At 43.7% G+C, this 17,884-nt stretch overlaps 1 protein-coding gene across 5 annotated transcripts in view; it reads right to left on the reverse strand.

Annotated features, from left to right (window-relative positions):
* MYRIP (myosin VIIA and Rab interacting protein) overlaps window positions 1-17,628 on the reverse strand; it is a 201,690-nt gene extending 184,062 nt beyond the window's left edge. For all 5 annotated transcript variants that reach the window (XR_010609766.1, XR_010609765.1, XM_065665520.1 and 2 more), the window contains exons 1-2: window positions 17,450-17,628; window positions 4,310-4,459 (exon numbers count right to left, since the gene is read on the reverse strand). Coding sequence is in view for 3 of the 5 variants with exons in the window: in XM_065665520.1 (XP_065521592.1) it covers window positions 4,310-4,419 (110 nt within the window). In the remaining 2 variants the exon portion in view is untranslated. The remainder of the gene's footprint in view (window positions 1-4,309; window positions 4,460-17,449) is intronic.
* Window positions 17,629-17,884: the final 256 nt, after the last annotated feature.

Genomic DNA, 17,884 nt, shown 5'->3' on the forward strand with positions numbered 1-17,884 from the left:
CACGACGTGGGGATGTTTCCATCTGTGGGTGACAGTCAACTCCCAACTCTTCCCTTGTGCTATTCTGGTGACTCCATGCAACCCTATTAAGTGCTTAACACGCCCTTAGTGACATGGTTTGAACTTGATGACCTTAATGGTCTTTTCTAACCTAGTTGATTCTGTGATTCTATGATCACATGTCCCTGTCATACCAGAAGGTCAGCAGTTTTTCCTTGTAAATGCATCTTCCCAGGTGATTAACAGCAGTGGCTTGGACAAAAGAGAACCCTGTTCCCTGCAGAGAAACATTTCATCCCCACGCAAATGCAAATGTCATGCAAATGTCTAAGGTTTAGCACTAGAATTACTCTAAAAATGCTGACTCAGCATTTGCTACAGTGATGGAAGCTTCAGTTAACCAATGGTTATAGGAAGAGGGCTCAAGCCACTTAAGCCATGGCCTCCTAAAGTAAAGTTGCTGCTGACTTGTAAAGCATCTGCTTTGCTGGCAGCTGGTCAGCACTGAGCCCTTTCTATACCTGCCCCCTTCCCCACTCTTCCAACTTTTGGGCTTTTGAAGTCATTCTGAATGTTAAATTCAGTATCAGAACATTCATCTTCTTACCTGCCCACACGGCTAAAACACATCAGGTCAGGAACATCTGCCACAATAAGATGATCTCTAAAATTCTGATTTCACTTTTTTCCAGCACCCTGACTTCTCAGCATTCCTGACCTCAAATAAATGGGCAAGCATCTCTATGAATACAGTGGTAAGAACAAACCCAAGGGGGAACTGATTTTGCCCATGGCAGAGGTGAATAAACTGTGGCACATTTAGACAGTCTGGAAAACTGAATACATGAGCAGCAAATAGAAACAAATACAAGGCAGCACTCCCTTTTACACATACACTTACATAAAGAGGCCTATCTCATGAACACAAACACATATTTGGCCTTGTAAGCTCTCCTCTGCCATTTCTTTAGAACATTAACGACTGAAACACCACCAGCAGATATGACAAAGACATTACACACAGCAAAACATCAAAAGCTCAACCCACAAAACAACCCAATCCTCCCTACTGCTGCTGTCCTGCAGCTGCATCCAGTCTGAAATGCAAAGATTAAGAAAATAAACTTGTTCCTAAGGAAACAAACCATGAGTGTGTGCAGTCAACCTGCTGAACTAGCCAGCTATGGTTATCAGTGAGCCAGGAGCCCAGAGACAGCCTGCAGAGCTTCTGTGGCAGAGGTGATGTGCACAAGGCTGTAGCGCTGAGCACACATGCCAAGCAACTCAAAGCCATCCCCTTCCTAATCCTGTCTGATCTGCCCGGTTTGCCTGCTTCAATTGATTCACAGAAAACCAAGCCCATCTATTCACAAGTGTGTGTTATCACTTCAGCCTCAGTGACTCCGGATGATTACACTAACATTGCAGTCAATAAAAACACAACACTACTGCCAAAGAACAGAACCAACACAATCAAAATAGAAAGAGTATGGGTGAACAAACAACAAAGAACAGTAAATATTATTCATCTGGGATCAGGCCAAGAGCCAGAGCAAAAAAAGAAACTGAAATAATATGAAGCAATAAGGCATAATAAATCAGCCACACTAATCACTAACTATTTACATATGGTTATATCTTATTGTCCTCTATTTTTAGCCAACTACACCATCACAAAACGTACAAGAGCAACCTGTCTGCTAACACGAGCATGAAGTTAGAAGAAAGGTTTCGATTAGAGAACCAGTGCTAAGAATTCTCACTGCAGAGAGACTCCCAATGGCTTTGCAGCAGAAAATGCAGATGATCAGCATGGTTTTTCTCCACACATTCATCATGTCATTTTGTTTTCAGAATATGGAACAATAAATTAACGTGGAATAACAGACATTAGCATGTTCACCCTCAAACAGTCGACATTTTACTAGCTGAAGCGCATTTATGAGGAGTGAAGATAAACTTCGTTCCTTGTTGTATGTTACTTAACTCTTCAGCTTCTGCTAACAAAGCAAACCTGAAGCTATCAACCACTTGGAGGTTTCTTAGTTTTCATTGTTCTCCCAATACTGTAGAAATCTGCCGTATATTCCTTTAAGGAGTTCCTGATCTTTTGAAATAATTGCTACCAGTAGGAATGATCCAGAGAGCGATCTGTCAAACAGCTACTTAAATCTTTGTGGGGAAAACCACCCCCAAATAGAACTATTGTATGAAGAACTATTCAGAAACACTATTTTAAGAAAGTATCACACATGAAAGCTTCAGCAGTTCCATCCAAAGACTAAAGCTGCTACCTGGAATTAATTATGGGGAGGGGGGGACAGAACCCACAAATACAACTTGGGTTTCAATTTATTAACAGCAGTCTAGATACAATAATAGATATGTAAAATATATAAACATATATCTAAAATATATAAAATATTTGTATTAACGGCAGTCTAATATAAAGCAGTTTTTTCTCTTACCAAAAGATTACAAAGCTTGACGATACTTCTGAAGTGAACCTATACTGGAGACATCGCCGGTTGATAACTTTCTAAACCCCAATGCAATACAGCCAAGAACATCCAAGCAGACACAAGAACTCACCTGCTTTACTACAGGCTGAAAATTCTCATCTAGAGCAAGGCTGAAGTGTTTTATATGACAACATTTTCTATTACATAGTACGACAAAAAGATGTGTTGCTGCATCCTTTTAACTTTGCATTTTGTAAAAAAAGAAAAGAGAGTAAGCTTTAAACTTCACTGGTCATTTTTAAGGTCATTAAAATCATTTCAGTATCAGCCTACATTTCAGAACTTGGACTTTGTCAGTACAGCTCATTATTTCCAGCTTAACACACTTACATAACTTAACATACTACATTCAAGAGAATACTACAATACAAGCTGCATTGAGGCCATGTGTTTTTCTTACCTTTCCAGTGTTTCATCTCCCTTCCCACACCAGTTTTCTACTTGCAATTGTTCAATTATCAAGCCCCATGGACAACTTCGGCAGCAAAATGGTAAAACACAAACACCAGCAAGAACTTTCCAGCCAATTTTCTGTGGGCATGCCTTACATCTTTTCCCCTCCTCCCCTCAGTACAGCATCTTTGTATAGCATAGGCAAGATGCCCCAGCAGTTGCTACCTGCGGTATGCTTGCTCCAGTAAGATATAACCAGTCACATAAGAAAAAAGCCTCTGCACTCACCCTCCTGAAGCTGGTTCTAAACTCCTGGCTTTGTTGTGAAGGACTCAAAAAGAATCAGTGCTGCCCACAGCAAAACAAACAGGGAAATAAATAATGTGCATGCCATCCTCCTCCAGTCCTTCGTCCCTGCGGCAAGCTTGTAGTACCAACCCAAGCAAGAGACTGCACAGCATGCCAACACTGAATTAGGCCAATGCCACAAGCTGCCTTTCTTGTTCCAAATGTTTCTACTAGTTTCATAAAATAGGAAGAGAAAATTGACATAGAATTCCTCTCAGTTCCAACTACATCTAATATATATGCCTAGTTTTGTGCTTATTTCAGTCATCTTCCTGCTCTGTTGACTTCAGCTTGATGCTAAACGATAAAGAAATGGATGATACCTATAATGCTAGTAAGATGTGCATTTGCCAATGGGAAAGGGAGTCTTCAGACTGTTCTAGAGAATAAATAATTTGTTCAAAGAAGATAATAAAAGTCAGACATAATAATTTGAGGAAATATTGTTGGAACTACAAGAAAAACACTGCATCTACCAATTCAGGGCTCTCTCAGTAGTCCCCTTGTCACATACTGAAGTTCCTGGGCCAAGAAAGTTACCTTGCCAACAAGTTCCATTTATTTGCTTGTGGGTTGTTTCTGCTTGCAATCATTTGGTATAAGGCTACTGAAAGCATAGTTAACTTCTCAATACAATGGATAACGTGTCCCATTGATTCTTTTGGAGGAAGGAGATGGGTTGAACTTCTTCACCTTCAGATGTTTCCATATAGATGAAGTTTCTGAACAAAAGGAACTGACTACAGCAAGCAAAAAAATTCTCCTAACCTTGTGTTTGTTAAAGCCAACTACTACACAGGCTCTAACCCGGTGACATACAGGGATGATTCAGAGACCACTGTTGTGGTTTAGGCCAGGGTAGACTAAACAAAACTGAATTACTACTTAGTAATTGAATTCATGGAGAGAAGTCTGGATGCTTATTGCCTCTGCGACAGGAACACTTTAAGAGCTGTGTTCTCCAGTTCCCCCCCCCCCAAAAAAAAAAAAACCAGTTTGTAATAATCCAGAGAGACCAGTATTTTTAATCATGTTGTTATCCTTACCTCAGCCTTTCTTCTTCTTTCTTCCGAAGGCTGAAATCTCGCTGAACCACCTGGAGCACATGCTCTGCTTCTTCATCAGTCAAGCCTGAGAGATCCAGTTTTCTCCCCATTGTATACTCTGTCCTGGAGAGGAATAGCTATGAGGAATATCTGAAATCAGAAACAGAACAACAAAAAGCAAAATCAATTGAAAACACTGATATTTTTCCCAAGTGTGTTGAAATCCCAGGCACAGCTGCCCAAGAAAAAGTTACTGCCATCAGAGAAGAACATCATCGAATCCTGGAATTATTTAGGTTGGAAAAGACCCTTAAGATTATGGAGCACAACCAGTAACCTCACACTGCCAAGGGCATCACTAAACCATGTCTTTAAGCACCGCGTCTACGGGTCTTTTCCATGGTGACTCCAGCACTGCCCTGGGCAGCCTGTTCCAATGCCTGATCACCCCTTCTGGGAAGGAATTGTTCCTCATGTCCAGTCTAAGCCTCCCCTGGCACAACTTGAATGATACATTTGAGAATTATCTTTCAAGTTCCATGCACTGAAATCAGACACCCCCAAATTAAAAAGAAATGCAAAAGAGAAATCATTTTGGGTAATAAACAATATTGAGGGGAGACCTCAGTGTTGCTCTCCACAAGAAACACATTCAACTAACCCAGGTGAAATCGCATTTGCATTATTTCTGAAGATCTTACACCACGGCTCTGCAAAACCATTTACAAAACAAAATCTGTCTGAATAGAGAACATGTCTGAATAGAGAACATCCCCTTCTGCAACACTCAGAGGTATTTCTGTGCTACCAACTAAGAAACCAGGATTTTCAATCATCATTAAAAGAAGTACGCAGGTATCATTTCAAATGCATTTCCCAGTGCGACTGGAAAGACACAGATGTCACTGCTACCACGACAGGAAAGAAAGCAGGATTCTTCCCATTAACTTTACTCACACCCATAGGCTTCATAGGAAAAGCTCAGGATATAACTGAAAGGAAAAAAACACCTATTTTAAGCAATTGCTGGAGCCAATGGAGACACCTCCACGGTATGGCTACAGCTGACCAAGACACAAGACAATGAAGAGATCAAAGGTGTAGTTCCAGCTGTTCTTGAGCATCAAGTTAACAACTGTGATGAACACTGTCATAACAAGCTCTCCCTTCAGGTCTTCAGCAAGATGCTTTGGGAAACATTGTCAAAATTAATAGTGGTTTTTCACACCTGCAAACTTACCATCGGGAAGGAAAACCAGCCCCTTGATCCAGCTGCCACTATCAATGAGCATGTATTTGAAGGGGAAAATTTACCCCTGAATGTATTAGAAGGGGGAAGTATGCAGCCCTTTGATTTCTGGGGTCAGAAATGGCTTAATTTGAAGTAAAACCACGTTTTAAAATCACCGCTGACTTTAACTTGATTTTCATGTGGTTTACTTAGAATCCCAGAATGGTTGGGGTTGAAAAGGACCTTAAGATCATCTAGTTCCAACACTCCTGCCATGCGCAGGGACACCTCACACTTACCTGTAAGACTCAGCCTGCATTCCAATAGTACATAAACCTCTAAGGAACTTGCGTAGGCTTTTCCCCTCAGGAAATAGTATCCCTGATGTGGGAGTTTCACGGCAGTTTAAAAGTACGTATAAACAACGCTCAGATGTCTCTTTTTCAGCAGATCCGGATTATGCATTTCGGAAATGCACAATGGCAAATCCTCCAGAGGAAGTGAAACAAGTTACATTAAAACCAAAAAACAAACAGACAACAAAAGAGTTTCTCAGCCCAAGATAACTTCTGGCCTCAACTGAAATAACTTACATGAGGCTGTTCAGATGTTTGCTTTTCGGTGTTTGCTAAGGCTGTTCAGGCTGGAGAAGAGAAGCTGCGTGGAGACCTCAGAGCAGCTTCCAGTGTCTGAAGGGGGCTGCAAGGATGCTGGAGAGGGACTCTGCATCAGGGATTGTAGCGATTGGACAAGGGGTGATGGGTTCAGACTGAAACAGGGGAAGTTCAGGTTAGATCTAAGGCAGAAGCTCTGCCCTGTGAGGGTGCTGAGGCGCTGGCACAGGGTGCCCAGAGAAGCTGTGGCTGCCCCATCCCTGGCAGCGTTCAAGGCCAGGTTGGACACAGGGGTTGGAGCAACCTGGTCTAGTGTGAGGTGTCCCTGTCTGTGGCAGGGGGTTGGAACTGGATAATCCTGAGGTCCTTTCCAACCTAAACCAGTCTGGGATTCTAGAAAACTTTTCCTCAACAAATTAACCCACTGTAAGAGGAAAGCCTAGGCTTGCAATACGTGATTATTGTTTGAGTAACACTGCAATCTTAATACTTCTTACAGTCGGTTTGAAAATCAAATTAAAACTTCCACAACAAAAACATTTCTTGAATTTAACCTTAAAAAAAAAAAAAAAAAAATCCCCACAGAGCAATGAGCAAACGAAACGTTTCAAATGCTTCTGAATTTTAAAATGGACAAGAGCATCTACCCAAGAAATGAGGGCAAGTAGGATATTTCCTAGTCACTCATATGACAGCTGAGCTGTTCAGACTTGCAGCCTCAGCAGCAGATTAGCATTCCAGGAGGGTGGGGAGAAAGCCCACAGAGCACCAACTAACATTTCAAACAGATTTACTGCTTGACAATGAGCCCCCTTCTGAAGTTAATTCTGCCAGTGCCCACACCGAGTACTGTACAACACGGGCATCTTAGTTTTATGTTGCAGCAAAGAAATCAGCACTAGGCAGACTGCATCTGCACCCAGTTTGGGCTCCCCAGATACAAGATACAGACTTAAGGGAGTACCTGCAGCTCAAAGCCACAAAGATGATTAAGGGTCTGGAGCATCTTTACCATACGAGATGCTGGGATCTCCACAGCTGCGAAGTCTTGGGGCAGGACTATACAGTTTGTATCTGGTAGAGATGCTTCCAATCCCCTGCACCGCAAACAAGAATATCCTATAATTCTTCCCATTCCTGAGCAGATTTTTAATCAAGATTCACCTGATTCCACACCACAGTATAATTTTTGCTATAAAATGTTGCTCCTCGAAGCGCATTGACGAAATGCGATACTTGCAGAGCCAGTATCACAAACGCCTTCAACCCAGCTATTTGCAATTCGAGTATTTCATATAGAATACGTCTCCCTCACATGCTCTCAGTTTTAGTCACCAAACCGAACACCAGTTTTTCTACCCTGTTCTGCTACTTACAACTTCCAGTGTTTTCCAGGTAGAAAAATCAAGAAGAAAAAATTTGCTAGGAATCTTCTGATTCTGTTGCCAACCAACTCATCTGTACTTCCTTCAGCAGTTTGTCAGGCCCTAAGAAATACTGCTTGATCCGCCTTGCCATCATGATTTGGCACTTGACCAACTTCTGCAGAAGTCTTTTAGTACCTTAAGACATTCTTTCTATAATCTTACTGATGAACATTTTGCCTGTTTAAATCAGCCATAATTGTCATCTTTCTAAGCCACAAAGGAAGGCAAGCACTTTGTCCCCAACAGAGCTCCTTCACCACACCTTGTATTTTAAAGAGTTCTGTTTACTGGCTGCCTGAAATAAGTGATCCCATTGCTAGCAAGAGGCCATCACACTCATTTTTTAATGTAATCGTCACAATACATATCATATAGAAATCATCAAGCGTCACATCATTTCTTTGGTGACAAGAACAAGGTCCGAGCGTTGAAACTGTCAAAGGAATTCCTGTGTTTTGATTTATGTCAGACTTGAACAAAACAGACTCTAGATGAAAGACAACATTTAAAGAGCATTACTGTCCAAAGTAATTTCTACTAGAGCTAGCACATCCATAAGTCTAAAATTAGGCATAATTAATATTGGTCACATAATTAATATTGGTCACAAATTTCATAGGGTTTTTTTTAATTCTAAGGAATTCTAGAAGCTGCAGTAAACACCACTGTGGATATTCGCCCCTTTTCACTGGAAATAAACTTATGTCCCAAAATAACAAGAGGGAAAATATACTCATCAGGAATACAAAGCCATCTCTTTGGATGAAAAATGAAGCACAGCCCCACTGACTTTAACAGGAGGACTTGCATCCACTTTTCACAGGAGACGCAAGACCAGGATCTCAAAGACGATGTTATTCTTTGCACCCACACTGATTTTAACTGAGATTTCCTGCACATGTCTCCTGTGCTAGATCCAAAGCAGAAAATTCTCCTCCTGTCAACCTTGCACCAATTTTACATGAGGTTTGTTTAGAAAAGCAAACAGCTTGCAAGTGCCTGAGCAAAGTCAGGTTTCTTTCTCTGGGGGATGCACAGGGTGAAGCAGCAGGTTTTACAAGAACCATGACGTTCATTCACTTTCTTCTGGGAGAAATAGTCCTTATTAATGCACGTTACTGCAAGAACTGTGTGCACTTCTTATCTAGAATGCCAGGACATACTATAGTGGGGGAAATTATAAATCTTCAAGTCCAAAGAGTAGTGCTGTGCGGGTTTAAATTTTAATCTATTCAGGAAATAAATAGGAGTTTCACAGGCTTCTTGCTTCTATAGTTTACATTATTTTAAGTACTATGAATATGAGATAGCAGAAGCAGAAAAGCTCCACTAAAGTCACATTTTAGTTTAATAAGAATGGCATCTCTCATCTAAGCACTCTCCCAGAGGCAGAACACAGCATATTAAACTGTAACTAAAATAACCAGGAGCTATTTTGTTTATACAGCAAACTTTGTTTTTACAGAAAAGCCTAAAGATTACAGGGAGGGCTTATTTGTCATCTACTTTTGACAGATTAAAGAAAAAATAAGTCACATTAAAAAGAGAATCTTCATAATAAATCATGACTGTTTTATAGCTACGTATCAGGCCTATAACTGGCACACAAGTATAAATCCCATTGGCAATTCAAAAGCCAAATTCATTGACCAGAATAATCTCCCCACTGGTAACAGTGAACTCCCTAGAGGAAAGGCTTATTCAAAATCTGGCTCTACAGCTATAAAAGATCAAAGGTCATCTGGCATATACTGCTAGCACATATTGCATAGAGTCATAGAATAGTTTGGGTTGGAAGGGAGCTTCAAAGGTCATCTAGCCCAATTCCCTGCAATGAGCAGGAAACTCACTGCTTTCCAGTATGCTCTCATATTACTTCAGCCTCATCTTCCATTGTTTATGCAGAATTTAGTCAAATCATGTGCAACTCTGTGCTCTCTATTTAGTAGCAACTGTCTTACGGGAGAACGTGTAGCGGAGATGATGGGTCTTGACAGTATTCTGACTGTGTGAGACTGACTGTTACGCTTCCCGAAATGAGGAAGACAGCTCGGAGACAAAGACAAAACTGGAGCGGCAATGTGCTGACATGCAATTGCATCTTGGATGATGCAGCTGGTTTCTTTTTCACATGCCTTCAATTTAAAGCACTCATGCAGCTCATTACTATAACAGACTGTCAACTAACCCCCAAGGTGAACCATCACAGCCCGTATGTGCACTTACAGCATGCATGCGAAGAGCCCAACACTACTAGAAATTCCACGTCATTAAGAACCAGACTGCAAGGGCTTCCCTTTGGATGTCTGACTTGCAAAGTGGGACTCAAAAGCTTTCTGCTTCGTACCCAGGCTCCCTGTACAGAAAGAACAGCAGCCACTGAACAGTTATGTCCCTTCTTTCACCTTCCTATGGTGCAACCCACACCAGAAACACCTGGCAAACCCATCTTCGTTGTACTTTCTAAGCTTGAGAGAGCATGAAGGAAGCACTAAACAAAAAGCTCACCTGTACTGCTACCTCTGCTCAGCATTACCTCAAAGACTGCAAAAATCACATTCACCCATCTCTGCTGCACTACACACAACGCATCCTTCTCCCCAGACACCCGCCAGTCTTTGCATTTCACAAACAATGGCCCTCAAATGAGCTACACAGTTTAAACATAGAATCATAGGATAGTTAGGGTTGGAAAAGACCTTCAGAACGTCCAGTTCCAACCCCCGGCCATGGGCAGGGGCACCTCACACTAAACCACGTCACCCAAACTGAAGGGAGATGAAAGAAACAGCAAATCCTTCTCTGCTCCTCCAGAGAACTGATGGCGGTTTCCATCTCATTTTAAGAGGCACAGAGGGAGCACTCACTTTAATCTGTGTAGCAGTCTAACACATGCACCCGAAAAGGGCTCCAGTTCAATGCCATGTTAAGCCTGAAAATGTTCAAGTATTTATCTCCCTCCCTGTGGAAGGCCCCATAAGATAACACAACTCAAGCTATTCCTGTGCAGACCTCTCTTTCGGATGCCAACATCCCATCTTCCTGTACGGTCTGAAGAACGAAACAAAGGTCCACTACCACATGAGCTGTGGAGGAGCACATGACAAGTATGTGTTCTGAAGTTAAATGCCTTTCCCACTACCACAGCAGTCACTATTTGTACAAACAGCTATAGAGGAGCATCCTACAGATAAAATTCCACAAACTAAGCAAGAAAATATAGGTCCACTGAGATAACTCTTCCAAGTTCAAGATGCCAAAGCATCCCTACTACATAAAGTGGTGGTAAGGCTTCTCATCCGAGTTACTCACACCTTTTAACAAGGGGAAGAAAGCACGGAGAAAAAAGGTGAAGCATTTTTAAAACCTCAAACAGCTCTGGAAACTCTACATTTTGGATCTGCACATAAATTTCATTTTGTATTTCAGTAATACAGGCAAAAGGGTTATGATATATTAAGCATCTCATCGTTACTTGAAGCCATATTGTGATCAACCCATGCAAGCTACCAAAGTAAACAGTTAAGTGGATTGCTTGACTGCTACCAAAACATCCGTAATATAAAACCCAACCAATATGCAAACACACCACAGGCATACTTAAAGGATCCTACACAATAAAATGGATCTTTCCCCCTCCACAACATATGTTGCGTTAATTGATATTCTGCATCCCACTTACTAAATACCACCCATCAGCATAGCCTTAAATTTAATCCAAGAACTAACCTCTGACTGTGATGACCTTTCTGCAGGACTAGGACAGAGACAGAAACTCTGTTTTTAGAGGTTAGAAAATTCTCCCACGATGAGACCGTGTTCTCCAGTGCTGCCAGATGTGAAAACAAACTTCATGCAGTAAATCACTGCTAATTCTAAGCACTGACAGGAAACCCCGCTGCAAATTACTGCATTTTACAGATTAGCAAGTAAATGAACAAAATAAAAACAAAAATAGTTTCATAAAACTGCGCCTTCTGCATCCGTTCTGACACCTGCAAAGTGATTCTAACTCTGACTTATGCTAGGACAAGCAAGACCCATAAGAGATACAACAACAAGGAGTGATGTCTGTAAAGCCACATGTCCTATTTCACCGAGACTTAGTGATGAGCTGTGGTTGGTTGGCACACAACCTGCACCCCATGCATGGAAAAAAAGGGTTTCAGGAGCAGGTTGTCCTTCAATTGTTTAGATAAGCATTCGTTAAGTGACATAGAACACGAGTAAAATAGAGCCAGGCCTGTAGAAAGCCTCTGGAAACCAAATTAGGAGCTGGTTAATCTCTCAGGTGGGGGGAGTTAATGGTTTAGTTTGTTGACACTGGGAGCTACTCTACCCAGTGCTTAGAAGAGGCTCTGCTCTAGGCCTGAGCTTGGCTACTAGGTTTTTTCCCCCCTTCTATTGACACTGCACAACACAAGAGATAAAAACAGCATCTGAGCCCCGGCCAACAAACATGAACCTGAAGTTCTGGATCCCAAGTTCATACAAACAAGGAACATTTGCATTCAAGTACAAGACGCAGCCAGGCACCTTCTGGAGCTCAAAGGCCAACTTTGTTACCAGTTTTTGACTGCTGGTGCACTCATATTTGAATGCAAACTGGAGCAGCATCACAGCTCCTTTAATTTAAGCTAGAGAACCAAAGCAGTTCATCCTTTTACAGGTTATGAGAATCATCCAGCCAGCACAGACACCTTTTTTGAGTCCCACAGAAGCTGTTATACAATCAGCTTACGTGAAGCCACTATCATTAGGAACTAGCTCGGACTCCTCTGTAGCTTAGTTCCTCCATTTTTCAAGGCAGTTCCCTTTATCAGGGCCCAATCTTGAAGATCGAAGTGGCATTACCAGTACACTGACATAGCATGCTCCTTTGATAAGCTCCTACATAAAGAACATCAGCTTTACCAAGAAAATTCCTGTCTCTATTGCTCTACATTAGCTTCTGGACCTTGATACGACATTGACAGCAACTTAGAATCATAGAATCATAGAATAGTTAGGGTTGGAAAGGACCTCAAGATCATCCAGTTCCAACCCCCCTGCCATGAGCAGGGACACCTCACACTAAACCATCCCACCCAAGGTTTCATCCAACCTGGCCTTGAACACTGCCAGGGATGGAGCACTCACAACCTCCCTGGGCAACCCATTCCAGTGCCTCACCACCCTACTGAAAGCACAATCTTAGCTATTCTCCATCTGCACAACTCCATAGATGACATATCTCCACGGAAGAGGTACGGTTCGCTTAATCATGAGTGGGACACAGTATTTCATCTATTGATTCCCCTCTTTTTGACCTGTGATGGAGCAAGAACCTGAAGCCTCATCATTAAACATTAGAAGTGTAAGGAGCTGGAAGAAGCAGGCTGATCTTCTCTAGAGGAGAATTGTTTTCTTCTTATCTGGGACTCAAACCATGACTTTTGTGCTTGCAGTGAGTCATTTATAGACAATTTCTGGCACTGCCTTTTAGGTGAAGCCCACCTAAGGTTGTAAAAAACAGCATCACCAGAAGGCACCTTTCACAACCTTCCTCAAAGCTCTTTCTATTGTTTTTAAAACCTAGTGTTGCTCCAATTCATACACTATAGTTTGATCTAAATCCAACTCATGTTCCATCAAACGAATACCAAAGCACTGATGACAGATAGATGCAAGTGTTGAGATAACTTCCAAAGCTACACCAAGCACTCCCGGGGATGACCACCGAGGGGCAGAGGGATCCATTCTCTTAAAGGGGAAAAAAAGGAACGAACCTCTTGCAAGATTAACAATGCTTACAAAAACAGGTACACTCTGCAGCTCGGGGTATTCCAGCACAGTGTTAGCTGCATCTTTGAAAACAGCACATAAATCATGCACTGAGCATCCATGTCCTAGCAAATAATGCTAATGGCACAAACCAGCACTCCTCTGTTTGGATTGGCCTGTGACACAACATCCTGTTCGCACAGCCCAAAGGGAACAAAAGTAAACCACATTAAAATGACCTTCTTCATCAAAGGTAACGCCTGATAAGCACAGAAGCCCTTCTTGAGTTAAGGTTCAGAAGAGATAAAACTCCTCATCACAAGAGCAGAACATAAAATTTACTCCTTGAGTTGTGAACATGTTTTGCTTTCTTTCCTCTCCTGAAGGCAAACAAATTATGCACTGTCTTCCTCCAAGGATAGAAAGTTGGTTTATAACAGCAGAGCCATGTATTACTCCACAAGGAGGCAGGTGGAGGGTGTTGGAGAAGGGACTGTTTTGTTACTAAAATACCCCAAAGATTTCAGGCTGTTTCCTGGATTCAAGACTCATTAAAGCCAGTGGGAATGCACAGACTTTAATAGCCTTTGAATGAGGCTCAACACTTCAGATTGCTACCACAAGAAGAGACTACATCTCACTCTCTACAATAAATTACCTCAGCACCCTTTAAACAGACTTGATCCAGAAATGATGGCTGCATTAGGTCACTTATCCATTTATTCTTCTCCATCAAAAAGCAGCGTATGTTGCAAGGAAGAATCCAGAGAGAGAAGATTTTTGGAACTGCTGCACAGCAGAACTTGAGCTTGGGTCTTCAGCAGTACTAGAGCTCCCTTCCTGCCTGCCAGCAGTACCAGCAATACCCAGGGAGACTACTTAATTGATTACCATGAGTCGACTTGAGACAATGCCATTGAAAGCATCTCATCTTGAAGATTAATCTCCACAGCAGTTAGCACCTCCACTTCAGTAGGTGAGCTTATATTTGTACTTTGCCTTCAAGAATGCAGAATTTACTTCCTACAGTAACGCTTTATATCTTAAGTCAGCCAGTAGACAGCAGTAACTGCAATGATCTGAATAAACACCAATATTAGTTTTATGTTCATCAGTCGATCAATAAGTAAACGAAGCATAGAGGAAGTAACAAGAGCTCTCGTTTCCTTTACCCAGCTCAGGGACTAATATGTCAGTAAAAATTTGCAAGATATGGGGTTTTGTCAGTGTAACATTCCTAAACAAATAAATAAATAAACATACTGCTCTGCTGTTGAAATTTAATGCTTATTGGCCTGAAAATCTGATGTTTTCCTGATGTATTCCTATTTCCAGAATAGCATCCATAAGATCGAAGTATGTGCCATTACTGCAATAATGCTGAGACTAGCTTTTGTCCAGTCAAGCCACTGCAGCCCTTACACTCTGTTCTTCTAAGCTAAAGCTTGCCACTGTAGCGTGCCTTATTTCTTCATTTTCAAGACAGAGAATGTCAAACATCATTTCTTTTCTGAAAATGCAGTTTTAACAAATGCAGCATGACTTCTTCCTGTAAGATTGTTTAAAACAAATAATAGGGTAACACATTTCAACTGAACGTTAAATAGCAAGCAGGTCACAATCACTAGTCTGTACCATATGACACTTACTAGTGTGCCAGCCACATAAAAGGGGTCTTCCTTTGGGGTGTCTGTCAAGTCACATCAAATTTGGAGACAGGTATTTTTGCCAAATCTCACAGAGATAGACAAAATAAAACCATGGCTTGAAATCTTATCAAACTACACTGCATTTAGCCCTTCCACAAAATTCCTTATTTATGCCATAGATAAAGGCCAAGTTCCTCTGGTAATCTCAGCAACAGTCTGGTATGCTTCACTCCACACTGAAATATAGCAGTTATCTTCCTCTTTCAGTAAGCTTCTTTTGAAAATAAGCTGATATAAACCTCTGAATGTAAGAAACTTGGGGCTGGTTTATCTTCTGGCTGTCAGTAGTTGACAGGTAAGCCAGAAGCCTTTAATATCTCTAAGAATCTATTAATAACCTACCTGGGTCCAAAAGGAAGGTGAATAAAGCATTCCAGGGGAAGGCTGACTTAGTCTGCTTAAACGAATTAATCTGTTTTTTCAAAGACAAATAATTATTCCTATGGTTTTCATGGAACTATATTCAACTAGTTTCTTTTAACTTGTCCAAGTCTCCCTGGGCAAGTTAAGGCAGTTCACACTGCCAAACAGCAGTTTCCAGTCTGATAACAATAGGGCATGTTAATGTTGGCAGCAATACAAAGGACTCCCATTTTCATACAGATGTACGTTCATGCACAATAGCATATTTGGTACTTGCAGCTTTTCTTCAGCATCACCCATGCATAGTTTAGGGAACTTTTCTTCTTTGTTTAAGTACAAGTTCTTCAAGTGTTCTGTTTACCGCAGCTGTTCAGGGAGAGGTGAATTAGTGCTGTGTTCATAACACTCGGGTACACCCTCTGTAGCACACTCAGCTATAGGCATCAGGTTAGAGTGGAAGCAGGAAGGCGACTCAGGAAAACAAACACATGTTTTAGCTTAGCTTTCTCAGTCTCATACTGCTCCTGCATGGCAGTGGTTCAGATGAAGACAATCTGCTAAAAAGCATTAACCTGTCTGAAAGGACAATACTGTGGCATTTTAATCAGCAGGAGGTCCAGAACGCACTGCCTGACATAGGGGCAGTGCTCTCTCATGCCCATGGGGGGGGTACTAGGGCGGAACTGACTTCTGGGACTTCTCAATGGCAATTAATGTATCACAGCTGCTGAAAATGCTACTCTGTGATTGCTATATGCCTCTCATTAAGTTACCTGACACATTTCACACGAAGGCTACAGGACCACCGAGTACATGTTTGGACATTTAAGCATAATGCATTAGTAAATACGCTCTGATGCAATCCAGTTCCTGAGTAAGGATGGGCAAGGCAATAGCCTGAGGGATTCTGTACAAGATAGAGCACCTTCTGCTTCTTACACAGCTCTGCTCACTTTCTCAAGCTAGAAGCAAGCAGCAAACGTTTCCTGTCTGACACTTAACTGCAGGGACAGAGCCAGCGCTCTCAATGCAGCTCACAGGGAACCGCTATCACCACTAATAAGCGGCTATAAAACCCCATCCAGCCTGATGCCAGTCACAACGACGTCTGGCAATGGAAGACCCAAACTAACTTTCCCTCTTTGTAGCTTTGCAGAAAAGGGTTATGAGAGGAACAAGTACAAACCCCCACTGCCAAAATCCTTGCTGTGCCTGCTCTAACAAACTCCAGGCTCCACAGCAAGGCAGCCGCCCGCATTTTCAGCAGCACAGGAACCAGCCAAACGGGAGGTATACGGCGAAAGCCACCATTTGTCAGAAGAGACCGCCGGGCACAGTTAACATCCTTGCAGACGCGCTCGAGGAGGGACGCAGCCCCGCTCTTAATGCGCTCTGCGATCTCATTTGGTTACGTTCGCCTCAACCACACCACAACCCCCAGCACAACACACGCTCCCGCTTCATTAGATTCCCTCCCGAAAGTCAGCCCGAGCCAGATGGTATTTTCCTCAGCAGTTACGACAAATTGACCTTGATACTAGGGAAACGCACGCTGCTTCTGTCTGTCTGAGGCACACGTTACCAGCGGAGCGGCGGGATGCTCCCGTGCTAAAAGGGGGCAGAGGCAGAGCCGCGATGAACCCCTCCCTGCGCTGGCGGGGAAGTTGATCCAAAGTAAGCCAGTGTAACGATAATAACGGCGATGGTGATGGTGATGATGATGATGATGATGCACTGCAGTGACAGCGCTCGAACAGCCACGCCGCCAGCGACCAAGCTCCTCAGACATCACCCCGCCGATTAAAGCGGCCTCGCACCGTGGCCCCGTTCCCCAGGGGAGCAGCGGCGGAGGGCGGCGGCCCCTCAGCCCACAAGGCCCTCGGGACCGGCGCCGCCCGCGACCCCTCACGGGCCAGGCGATGGGGAGGGGGGAGCCGAGCACCGACCGAACACCCGCACCCCCCCCCCCCCCCCCCCCCGGGACGGGGCGCTGCGAGGGGGGTCCCCTCACCGCCAGCCGCGGCCGTACTCACCCTCAGCCAAGGGCTGCACCAAAATGGCAGGCGGGCAGCAACTTCCCCGCGCCCCGTCGCTCATGCAGGGAGGGGGCTGCGGCCGCCCCACGCCGGCCCCCGGCCAGACACCTGCGTGGAGCCGAGGCTGCCCCGCTCCGCTCCGCACCAGCGCAAGGCGAGAGCCCGCAGTCGCCGCCGCCGCCGTCTCCTCCTCCCCTCAGCGCCGGACGCGCCGCCGGGTGCTGCCGCGGTGCCCCCGCCGCGCACCGGCACCTGCCCGGGCGCCGGCGGCCAATGGGCGCGGAGGGGCCGGGCCGAAGGCAGGCGGGCGGGCGGGCGGGCGGTGCGAGGAGGGGCAGCGGGGCTGCGCCTCAGAGAGCCGCGGCTCCGTGCCCGGTGCCCGGTGTCCCCAACGCGGTGTGTGTGGGGCTGCGGGGGGGCCCCCTCGGCGCC

This window comes from Lathamus discolor, chromosome 2, assembly GCF_037157495.1.
Source record: "Lathamus discolor isolate bLatDis1 chromosome 2, bLatDis1.hap1, whole genome shotgun sequence".
In the NCBI taxonomy this organism is placed as follows: domain Eukaryota; kingdom Metazoa; phylum Chordata; class Aves; order Psittaciformes; family Psittacidae; genus Lathamus; species Lathamus discolor.